The following is a 12,891-nucleotide window of genomic DNA, read 5'->3' on the forward strand; positions in this document are numbered from 1 at the left end:
GGGTACAGTTCCGTGGCATGAAGTGCATTCACACCGCTGTGCCCACCCTCCCTGTAAAGGATGCCACCCGCTTACATCACATTTGTATGAGAGAGATTTTACTAACCTCTCACTTCCCGTTGCTGATACTCTTTGTTTTTAAGGACAGGGTGTGAAATCCACATCCACGGGTGATGCTTGCGGAGCTGTGGGAGCAGGTAGTGGGTTACAAACCCCACAGTGCCGGCCAGGGCAAACAGCACGATGCTAAGAAACGGCTGCGACAGAAGAGGGTAAGAGTCAGTGTGCAGCCTGAAGGACAGGGAGGGGTGCCCGCAAAGAACACAGAACACTGTCCTCCCTCTCTGCTCCCCCTAAGGCATACACAGCCAAACCGGGTTCCTGCTTCAGGCCTCTGAAAATTTCTCCCATATCGCAGGAAGTTGATCTCTGTGTTGAGAACCACCGAGACGGGGTGGAGAAGAGGTTGAGACATTCTGCCCATGAGAAAACGTTTTCTTGTTTTTTTTTTTTTTTTTTTAAAGAAGGGATGGAGAATAACAGATTTAGCTAACAGACTTTTCCTCATTGAAAGGCAAGTGAGACAGCAACTGTCTGCAAGCACCTTCAGCCAGAAGTCCCATCTGGAGCGCTCTAATTTTGTTTCTCCAACTGAAAAGTATGTTCCGATAATCTTTTTGGCTCTGTGACCTCCGTCTCACTCCTGACGGTGAGTCCTCCCTTCTCTGCTCGTAGTAGTGAGTCGGGAGCCTGTCTTACTACTGCTGACTGTCCTCACGGTGGATTCCACGAAATGCGCAAACAAAACAACTCCCCAGGTGGGGAAACAGAAAGGGTACGAATGCACTCTGTGATGTGGATCAAAGCTCCTCTTGGACATAACTCGTAACACATCTGGATATATCCCTTCAAGCCCTCAACTGGCCTTTTCTGTACCTCCCCTGGCTCCGCCATCCCGTCAATAGTCTGGAGCTGCACAGTGGGCTTCGTTTATTACAGAGAATAAGGAGGGGGTAAGAGTGCAGAGCCACATGGATACATACCCGCAAGGACAGGAACACAGTGCTGGCACTGACCGCAAAGGACAGAATGGCAGCCACCGAGCAGATGATGAGATCCGATTTTAAGATATCCTTCTGTAAACAGAAAACAAGGGTATAGTTTGCTCTTCTGTGCTTCTCTCAGCTATTCCGGGTGACCAGGTAAATCAGGGGACAGGATCTTGACCCTGGATAAACTACACCTGCAGCCCATCACTTTCCTGATCAATTCCCAATGGCACACACTGGATGGACTGTTTGCCACCTCCTGTTTGGGGAACATCAGGGAAACTAAGGCAGAGGGTGAGGGAGAGGAAATGCGGACTGCAATGCCTCCATCCGCTAGCCAGGGAGAGAAGAAAGGTTTTCTAACCCGTGGACGAGGCATACGTTTCTTCTCTACGAGCAGATCAGGTGCAACATGCCCAGGTGTGCTAAAGGAGGGTAAAGCGCAAATCATCTCTACCTGCCTTTGGCATGGCTTACGTTTTAACATGCGCACAGCCTGGGTAGGCCGAACAGAGGCCTCTTACACGTTTACCTATTTTTTCGGCCCAGAATAGATTTTACATTTTAATTCACCAGTCAAATTGGGTAAAGGCTATTTCCAAATAATTTAAGTATATTTATATTATGTACACATACACAGAAAATGAAATGTCGGTAACTTGCTAATAATTTTCCATCATGCAAAATCGTGGTGTGAGCAGGCAGTAGGGAAACAAAGCAAAGTTAGACCAAAGAATGTTATTAATACTGCAGATATATGAAGGAAGGCGTGTTAGCTCAAACAGGGTACAATATTGCTGACTGACAGAGCTAAAAGGAACCTTAAGGGATCATCAAATTTTTCCTCTCTTCAGAGACCAATTAGCTGCAGTACACAATTATTGAACATTTTAAGCTATCACACACTGTTATTTGAAAACTCTGAAATCATTAAATATACCAATGTATCATACTGAAAAGGAATTATGCCTCTTAAATAACAGTTTTGAATGTTATCTACCAGAAAATCAGACAGAATATACAACTCTGTTTCCCTACAGCCTCCCTTTTTTTCTTTTCGTACAAACCGTATTTCTGTTTACCTACATTTCCTCCCTGACCTTTTTCTTTTCTTGTCCTTCTAAAATTAAAATGTGGAGTTCCTTGCAAGTCATACTGCTGGCTTTCTGACTGAACTGATATCCAAAGTGATGGAAAGAAATCAGGAAGGCAGCTTAAATGGAATAAAAACCACCTGAACCATGTGATGAAAAATCCACATGGCTTGGTTGGGATAATCAATAATACAGTGAAGAGATACATTCTCAACATCAATTACCAATTAGCTGCTAAAGTTGTTTTGAATTTCCAATCTCAAACGTTTACGATTCACATACAAGTATTGAATAGATGAGGAATCGTAGTGATAAACCAAATTCTAGGTTTATTCTTAGTAATGGTAATCTGATTTTTGAGCAGGGAAAATCATTGGTTTTTAATTCTGAATCTATAAAATTTTTGTGATCAGAAGTGTTCTTGAAAATTTACTACTAGTAAATGGCAAAAATTTGTTCTCTCCTTTCATCCCAAATGCTTACAAAAGGCCAAACCTTTCTGGAGGAAAGTTCTGTAATCCACTGCATCTTTAGGCCGTGGAGATATGTTAATTTTTATTTCCTATTTTTCACTGACATGGTTTATGTCACTTAAAAATTGCTGAATGGAAAAAAAAAAATTGCTGAATGCTGGGCTTCCCTGGTGGCGCAGTGGTTGAGAGTCCGCCTGCCAATGCAGGGGACACGGGTTCGTGCCCCAGTCCGGGAAGATCCCCCATGCTGCGGTGTGGCTAGGCCCGTGAGCCATGGCCGCTGAGCCTGCGCGTCCAGAGCCTGTGCTCTGCAACGGGAGAGGCTGCAACAGTGAGAGGCCGTGTACCGCCAAAAAAAAAAAAAAAAAAAAAAATTGCTGAATGCTTATCCAAAAGGGAGATACATATTTTCCCAAATACTCTAATTTAAAATTGGGTCATCTTTAATTGACCACTCATCCCTGTTTAAAGGCAAAACAGTGGGCCACCAGGGCAAGTGTTGGGGGGAGAAGGGTTGCATCTGCACGTTTCTTAAAGCAATAGGGAGAATGACCTCAGATTATTTTTAATTTTTTTTCCAAAGTTGGTCAATATACAGGAAGCTCACTGATTTTTGTCAGTGTCATCAGTATCCTTGTAAATGCAAACCTTTATACAGCCTCTATTTATTATCTTTCTGTCCATTTCTTTTCTTTGTTGTAATTTTTAAATAGCTCTATTGAGATATAATTGACATACAAAAACCCTGTGTGTGTGTGTGTGTGTGTGTGTGTATGTGTGTGTGCATATATAGAGAGAAATGGTGTACAATTTGATGACTTTTGACCTAGGTATATCCCCATGAAACCATCACCATAATTAACATAATTAGCATATTCATCACACACACCCCAAATTTCCTCTCCTGACCTTTTCTAATCTATCTCTCTCTTCTCTCCTCACCTATCCTCAGATAAACTGCCCTGCTCCATCACTATAATTTGCTTTCATTTCCTAGAATGTTATATAAATAGAACTGTAGACAATGTATTCTTTTCTGGTCTGGCTTCTCTCACTAGTATAATTATTCTGAGATTAATCCATGTGTTATCTGTATCAATAGTCCATTCCTTTTCGGTGCTGTATAATATTCCTCTGTGTGGGTGTACCCCACACTGTGTTGAACCATTCACTCATGGATAGACATCTGAGTTGTTCCCAGTTTGGGGCTATTATAAATAAAACTGCTATGGATATTCACAGACTTGTTTCTGGACACATGCTTTTGTTTCTCTTGGGTAAATACCTAACAGTAGAATGTCTGGATCATATGGTAGGTTTAGGCTTAACATTTTAAGAAACTGCCACATGATTTGCCAAAGTTGTTGTAACCATTTTACATTCTCACTGGCAGTCTGGAGGGTTCCAGTTGCTTTGTATCCTTGACAAGGATACACGCTTGGTGCAGTCAGCATTTTTTATTTTAGCCATTCCAGTGGTTGTGTGGTACAGTGGTTCTCGACCACTGCCTTCTCAACAATTGTCTCAATTGGGGACAATCTGACCTCCCAAGGGACATTTGGAAAGAGACATTTTTGTTACATTTTGCGTAGAGGAAGAGGCATCAGGTGGGTAGAGGCCCGGGATGCAGCTAAACATCCTACAATGCTCAGGATAACCCCTGACAACAGAGGATTATCCGGCTCAGTGTCAATAGTGTGAGGTCAAGAAAGCTGTATATAGCAGTATCTAATTACGGTTTTAATTTGCATTTTCCAATGGCTAACAATGTCGAGCATTTTTCATGTACTTAATTTTTTAAAGGTCATTTACAATAGCATCAAAAATAGGAAATATTTAGGGATAAATAGGACAAAAAATATGCAAGACCTGTACATTGAAAGCTATGAAACATTGCTGAGAGAAACTAAAGAAATAAATGGAGAGATATACCATGTTCTTGGATCTGAAGATTCAATATTGTTAAGGAGTCAGTTCTTACCAAGTTGATTTACAGAGTCAATGCAATCCTGATCAAAATTCTAACAGGATTTTTCTGTACAAATTGGCAAGCTCATTCAAAAATTTATTTGGAAATGCAATGGACCTAGACTAAGTAAGACTTTGAAACTTTGAAAAAGAAGAACAAAGTTGGAGGACATTCAATATCTGGTTTCAGAACTTGTATGTGCAAAACTACAGTAATCAGGTATTGATGGTATTGGCACAAAATATACATCAAGGTTAACTGAACAGAGTAAAGCGTCCATAAATAAACCAACATGTAAATAGCCAATTGATTTTAAACAAAGAGGTCGGGACTTCCCTGGTGGCGCAGTGGTTAAGAATCCACCTACCGATGCAGGGGATACGGGTTCAATCCCCGGTCCAGGAAGATCCCACATGCCGTGGAGCAACTAAGCCTGTGCACCACAACTACTGAGCGTGCGCTCTAGAGCCCAAAAGCCACAACTACTGAGCCCATGTGCCACAACTACTGAAGCCACGCACCTAGAGTCCACACTCCACCACAAGAGAAGCCACCGCAATGAGAATCCCGCACGCTGCAACGAAGAGTAGTCCCCACTTGCCACAGCTAGAGAAAGCCCGCGCAGCAATGAAGACCCAACACAGCCAAAGATAAATAAATAAAATTAATTATTTAAAAAAATACAAAGAGGTCAAGGTAAAATGGCACCTTTCCCCAAAATAAGGTGGAGGATAAATCTTTTTAACGAATGGTTCTGGAGCAGTTGAATAGGCATCTACAAAAACAAAACAACAAAAAGCTCCTTTACACTTACCTCACATCACGTACAAAAATTAACTCAACCTGCCTCACAAATCTAAGTTACACTATCGAATTTTTCAAAGAAAACATAAGAGGAAATCTTAGTGACCTTGGGTTTGGCAAAGCTTTCTTAAATAGGACACTAAAAGCTAGAATTATAAAAGAAAAAAATGTCGTAAATTGAATTTTATGAAAATTTAAAACATCTGTTCTTCAAAAGACTTTGTTATAGAATGAAAAGGCAAGGCAAAGCTTGGGAAAAAAACATTTGCAAAACATACATCCAACAAAAGACTTTTATCTATAATATATAAAGAACTTTACTGATCAATAAGAAGTCCAACAACTCTTCCCTACCCCATTCCTAGCTGCACATGGGCAAAAGTTTTGAACAGACTCACCAAAGGAGATGGTAGATGGTAATTACTGAGCTTTTTCCTCGTGGTGCCAATGAATAAAAATATAGATGACTCTCTTAATATTGGTGAAAGTAACATCAGCAAAATAAAAAGGAAATGACTCCCTCTTTTCCTACGGCCACCAAAGAGCAGATATTATTTTGCTCCAAAAATTGTATTCTTGAAAATATTTTTTAAAAGGAAACTTGAAAGAGATTGGACCTCAGAGATTGTTGGACCTCAGAGATTGTTGGTGTGTTTTCTGGGCCAGTATTTTTGCCTGTGGATGCTGAATCATAGTTCTAGCTGTAAACACAAATGTATATGGTTTTTCTGTGAATGTTTCACAAAGGTCTAATCTTAGTGTACATATAATTTTCTACCTTTTTCAACAGTAGTTTCTTTTGTAACCATTATAAATATTATTGTATAGACTTACTAACAGTATCTTACTGGCTAAATAATTTTCCATCTTGTGATGCCATACACGTACATACCCATACATACACAAAACAGTGTCATAGTGGACACTCAAAGTATTAATTTAGTGAATGAAACTGAATGCAAACTTTTCCTAACTGCTAGATATTAGGTTGCCTTCCATTTTTTACCCTAATGAAGTATGCTGCAATCATTATCTTTTTGCACCTAATTCTTTTTTCATATTTTGAATTAATTCTCTAGAAAACCTATGACAGAGATTTACTATATCATAGGTTATGAATATTTCACAATTCTTGATAAATTATGCCTTACCAGATGATTGTAATAATTTACACAAATACAATGTCTAAGAGATCTCATCTTGTCACAATTGGCAATATCATTCATTTATCCTGTGCTAATCAAGTGGAACAAAAACTGCCATCTTATTTTAACTTGCATTTCTTTATTTATAATAAGTGTAAATATACTTCATACATTTACCTACTAAATACTGTTCCTAAATAAAATGTATATATTAATATCATTTGCTTATAGAGTTTAAAAAATCAAATTGTAAAAGGAGTTGGTACAAGAAACTTAACTTTTATCAAATTCGTAACAAATATTTTTACCAAATTATTTGCATTTTATTGCCCTTTTTTACATATAGAAATTTAAAATTTTTATGCACTCAAATCTGTGTGTGTGTGTGCATGCACGCACGTGTGTGTTATTTTTATCTTATAGATTCCATGGTCTGGAAAATCATTTGCTTTCTTGAATTTGAATAAATGTTTGATGTTATTTCATGCTCTTTATTGAAAATTTCTTTTACATTTTTAAAAACGCAAGCCATGCATACAGAAAAATGTATAAAATAAGTATGTACAATTTCAGAATAATTGTAAAGTGAATGCCTCAGTGACCACCTCCTGGTTGAAGGAAATCTAGCATTCCCAGCCCCCAAAAAGCCCCTTGTATGTGGTTCCCTGATCATAAATCCTTCTTTCCCCTCTTGGGGTTCCCTATCAACTATCCTGATTGATGAAAATCATTTTCTTGCTTTAAAAAAATGAATGTTTGCTACTTATGTTCGTAACTGTAAGCAGCTTAGTTTGCGTACTTCTCCCCAACAGATGGTACCATACTGTACGTATCTGTTTGCGTCTTGCTTCCTTTGCTCAACATTGTGTGGTTAAAATTCACCATATATAGCTCTAGTAAGGTCTTTTCCTCTGCTGAAGGGGACATTCTACTGTGGGTGGAATTTCCAGTGGCTTCAGTGTGGGGCTCTTGTGAACAAATGCTATGATGAGCAATCTTATATGTGTATTTTGGTACAGATGTGCAAGATTTGCTCCAGGGTAAATATGTATTTAGAAGTAGAATTGCTGGCTGTAGTGTATATGTAGCTTCAATTTTATAATACCAGACTGCTTCCAAAACAGATGTACGAATTTACACTACCACCAGCAGTGCATGAGAGTTCCCTTGTGCCACACTTTTGTCAACACTTAGTATTGTGAGAACTTTAATTTTTTGTCTGGTTGGTGTGAAATGGTAACTCAGTGTGGTTTTAGGTTGGAGTTTCCTGATTAGTAATTAGATTGCATATATAGTCATGTTTTAGCCATTTATATTTACCCACTTTTAATTGAGATATATGGCTTTCTTACTGATTTATAGGAATTTTATGTTTCATCATGACACTAGTGCTTTATCAACTATATATATTTTAAAAATTGTTTCCCATTCTGTGGCTTGTTTTTTTAAGTCTTTTTTCTGTATTATTTGATAAATCAAAGGTCATAATTTTAATGAGTTTGAATTTTTGTGTTATTTAAAAAATTTTTCCTACGCTGATATAAAGATAATTTCCTTCATTATGATTCTAAGTGCTTTCAGGATTTGTCCTCTCATGTTTAGGTGTGTGATCCATCTGGAATTGACTTTTAAGTATAGTGTAACAGAGGAGTCCTATTATATTTTGTTACTTAGAAGAACTTCTATTTTTTTTCATTCCTTTTTTCCTTCTATACAGGGTTGGAACTTACATGCTTTGTTTCTATTCCTTTAGTAGTTATCCTAGACAATCCAACATGCAGGCTTAACTTATCACAGTCTAAATTTAATCAATATTTTAATTCATCTTCTGGACATGACTAAGAACTTTCAAGTCTTGGAGTCCATTTCTCCTCCCATCCAAACTTGTATGTTATTGTACTCACATATTTCAATTCTACTTTACATTTTTTAAGCCAACCATACACTCACTACGGTTTTATACAGTTAAACTTTATTTAGATTTACTAATGTATTTGCCACTTTCTCTTCTCTTTGTGCTTTCTTGCAAATTAGACCATCTGAGATCACTTTCTGTTGAACACAGTCCTTCAGAATTACATTCAGTGAGAATCTCTCAGCATTTTTCTAAAATATTTTTATTTTGTCCTCATTCTTGAAAGATATTTTCACTGGGTACAGAATTCTAGCTTGGCAGTTACTTGCTTTACAGAACTTCAAATCTATCAAGCTGTCTTCTGGTTTCTACTATTGCTTTTGATAATGGAGCACTGAGGCTGTCATTCATTTGCATGTAATCTGTTCCTTCTGTTTAACCAATTTAAGATGGTCTGTATCTTTGGTGTACTGCAGTTTCACTATGCTTTGTTCATTGTGGATTCTTCTTTAATTTATCCTGCTTATGATTCACCAGAATTCTTTTTGTTTGTTTGGTTTTTTGCGGTACGCGGGCCTCTCAGTGTTGTGGCCTCTCCCGTCACGGAGCACAGGCTCCGGACGCGCAGGTTCAGCGGCCATGGCTAACAGGTGCAGCTGCTCTGCGGCACGTGGGATCTTCCCGGACCTGGGCACGAACCCGTGTCCCCTGCATCGGCAGGCGGACTCTCAACCACTGCACCACCAGGGAAGCCCTCACCAGAATTCTTAAATCTCTGATCAGTGTCTTTCATCAGTTATGGTAAATAGTCAAATATTATCTCATCAAATATTCATTATATGCTTCAGTCTCTCTCCCTTTTTTCTGGAATTCTGATTAGATATATAGTATATCTTCTTACTCCATCCTTCATGCCTCTGCATCTCTGTTTCATATTTCCTAATTTTTTGTCTATCAGTGTTGCATTCTGGATACTTTCTTCTGTCTTGATCTTTCAGTTCACTAATTCTCTCTTCAGAGATATCTAATCTCCCGTGTGTGTGTGTGTGTGTGTGTGTGTGTGTGTGTGTGTGTGTATGTGTGTTTACTTTAATTGCTTCATTTTGTTTGTTTAGGAAGGACTCTCTGGTTCTCTTTCAAACATTCTGGATCATTTGATATATTTTCCGTTGTCTATAAATTTTAAGGCTTTTATTTCTATAAACACAGTAAGTAGAGTTGTTTCAAATCTACATCCGATCCTTCCAATATCTGAAGTGTTTGCAAACCTATTTCTGCTGGTTCTTTGTTTTTCTGTGTAGTTTTAAACTTTATTGAAAGCTGCTCATATCCCTTAGAAAATTGGTTTTGGGAATGCTTGGAGACCTAGGAGGAAGGAATCCTTTAGAGAGGATTCATGTTTTTGTTTTTGTTTTTCTGTCGTGAGGTATTTCCAGTTGGGGGCCACTTTAAGCTACATTCATAAATTGAGGGGGTTTGTACCATCCAGATATTAGCACTTGTACTGCAAATCAACGGAAAGGATTCTTTTGTTCAACCCTGGAGTGAGTTTGCTTGCATTCCCCTGGCACTGTGGAGGGTGGAATGGATTCCTTCTGGTTCATTCTTCCACTGAGAGTGGGCCCTTAGTGTCCCAGGCTGATGAGCAGATGGTCTCCCCTTGGACACCCACTTTGGCAGGCTTGGGCTTTCATTTCTCTTCCCCACAGTTGGAGGGCTGAAAACCAAGGCTCAAGGTCCCCTGGTTAGGCAGATGTGAAGGTTCCCTTTTTCACTTAAATTCTGACTTGATAATTCCTTATTATTTTGTCAGTTTTTTGTCACATTTAAGAAAGATTTTTTCATTTCATTTTATTTTATTGAACTATAGTTGACTTACAATGTCATGTTAATCTCAGGTGTACAGCAAAGTGATTCATATATGTATATATGTATTTTTTTTCAGATTTTTTCACTTATAGATTATTATAAAGTATTGAGTATAGTTCCCTGTGCTCTACAGTAGGTCCTTGTTTATTATCTATTTTATATATAGTAGTGTGCATGTGTTAATCCCATCCTCCTAAGAAAGACTTTTTTGTATTTTATTCAGAATTTTCAGTATTAATCAGCAGAGTTTGGTTATAATAACAATATACCAGAGATGGAAAATACCAGAGATGGAAAAGTATCATTTGATCTCTCCTTCCCTCTCTCTAACTTGGTGTCTGGGGAGGGATTAACACATGAAATTCTTTTTCACATCCCGCTACTAAAGAACTACTTCAGCACCATACACTGAATAATCAATTCCTGATTGTGACATTAAATTTTCACATAATCCACTCATATAAATAATTTGTCTCTTTTCTGTGTTTTACTGACCTCACTAACCCCATTCTCTAATCTTGGATGAGTCTCATATTTTTTCCTGATTACTCAATCTTTATAATGTACTTTAAACCTCAAAGTGCTAAGTTCCTCTTTCTTATTCTTCTTTTTCAGATTTTTTAAGCTATTATTAACTGCTATACTTCTAAATGAACCTTAGAATTATTTCCCCAAGTTGTGAATATAATTCCTTCAGAACTGTCTTGAACTACAGTAAACCTATAAATTTATTAGAAAGAATTGGCATTTAAGAAATTTCAGCCTTCCCGTACAAAATCAGGTCTGTTTATCACCACTTATTCAGAACTTCATTTACATTTTAATAGACTGCTGTAGCTTTCTTTATTTCTGACACTACTTGTTAAAATCATTCTATTATCAACTCATAGATTTTGTTGCTATTGTGAGTTCAACCATGTTTTCATTATATCGTCTATGGTTATTTCTGATATGTTAGAATGCTCTTGTTTTCTATCGTGAGTTCAACCATGTTTTCGTTATATCTTCTATGTTATTTCTGATACGTTAGAATGCTCTTGTTTTTCTGATTTTTTTTGTTTCTGGTGGTATTTATGAATTCTCTTATTAATCACAGTCGACTTCAATAAACTTTTCTATGCATTCTTTACATATGTAATAATGTAATCTACACTTCTTTCTCTTTCAGGACTTAACACTAGCCAGAATTTCTAAAACACTATTCAATAAAATTAATGTTTTGTTGCCTATTTTAATGATAAATCCATGCATGATTAGCTAATAACTCTATTAGCTCTTAGTACACAGAATGTTTTAAATCCACTGTGGCATTTTATGTAACACTTCATGCTCCAACCCTAAAAAGAAGTTTAAGAAGCCCTGATCCAACACTACACACCCAGCAGATTTAGACAGCATGGGGGCTGGAAAAATCTATATGATACAACCAATTGTTTAAAAGAAGCTGTCTGAATAATACAGATAAAAATTAATTTTGTTTGTTTGTCTCTAGATACAATGAAAGTAACAAATCTGAATGCGATAGTTAGCTAGTGGGAAGCAACAGCATAGCACAGGGAGATCAGCTCGGTGCTTTGTGACCACCTAGAGGGGTGGGCTAGGGACGGTGGGAGGGAGGCTCAAGAGGGAGGGGATATGGGGACATGTATATGCCTATGGCTGATTCACTTTGTTGTGCAACAGAAACTAACACGGTATTGTGAAGCAATTATACTCCAATAAAGATCTATTAAAAAAAAACCATTGAAAGTGATGAAAATGGGTAAGGGTACAAACGGAAAGACCGTGCTAATAAGGCATATGGAAAACGACTAACCTGGCAAACCACTAGTGGAAAGTTTATATTTTTATTAACCATTGAACTGTGGTAATAAACTTTGTGTGCATAACCTGTGTTGCTCATATAGAATAAACCCACTGACAGAGCTCTGGTTATCTCCATTTCTAGATCAATGCCCCTTAAAGCACAGTCTGTGGGTCCCCTGAACAGAATCACCTGGGTGAACAGTCTCATTAATATGCAGATCCCCAGGCCCTGCCCCAGGCCAAGTGGATCACAATAGAAGGAAGGGCTGGAAAACAGATCAAATGAGGCTCCCTAGGGGTTTCTCATATAAACTAAAATGTAAGGGAAGAGAGACAGAGACAGGGAGAGAGAGAGACAAAGAGAGAATAAGAGAGCCAGAGAGAGACATAAAGAAACAAAATCAGAAACAAGGAGGGAAATTTCATCCCTGCACGATGACATGAAAGGTGTTATACATCAAGATGTAAAAGATGAACCTGAGAGCCTCGTGAAAATGTTATAATTAGATGAGAAGACTTTTCAAAGAGATGAACACACACATCATATTAAATCCCCTACAAGGTATGTGCTCGACATGGTACAAAGCATTTCAAAGTATATTAAAACCAAGTAAGGCAACACCTAACCCATCACGGCTAATCATGCTAATGAAATGTCTGCTAGGCAAATTTCTTGTCAGATTTCATTGTAATTTATACATTATTTTTACCGCAATAAATGAGAAAGCATCCTCATCATTCATGAAATCAAGGAACATCTGTGGGGATAGTTTTTTCAAATATCCATGGGAAACTCTTGGGTAGACTTCGGGTCCCCAGGACTTTCA

General features: G+C 37.9%; 1 protein-coding gene across 2 annotated transcripts in view; it reads right to left on the bottom strand.

Moving 5' to 3' along the window:
- PCNX2 (pecanex 2) overlaps positions 1-12,891 on the bottom strand; it is a gene marked incomplete at its 5' end in the record, with an annotated part of 272,510 nt that overhangs the window by 148,551 nt on the left and 111,068 nt on the right. For both annotated transcript variants that reach the window (XM_082673815.1, XM_082673816.1), the window contains 2 exons: positions 107-257; positions 1,044-1,136. In XM_082673815.1, the coding sequence (XP_082529941.1) occupies positions 107-257; positions 1,044-1,136 (244 nt within the window). The remainder of the gene's footprint in view (positions 1-106; positions 258-1,043; positions 1,137-12,891) is intronic.

The sequence above is a fragment of the Grampus griseus genome (genome assembly GCF_964374135.1).
Source record: "Grampus griseus genome assembly, chromosome: 16".
Lineage (NCBI taxonomy): Eukaryota > Metazoa > Chordata > Mammalia > Artiodactyla > Delphinidae > Grampus > Grampus griseus.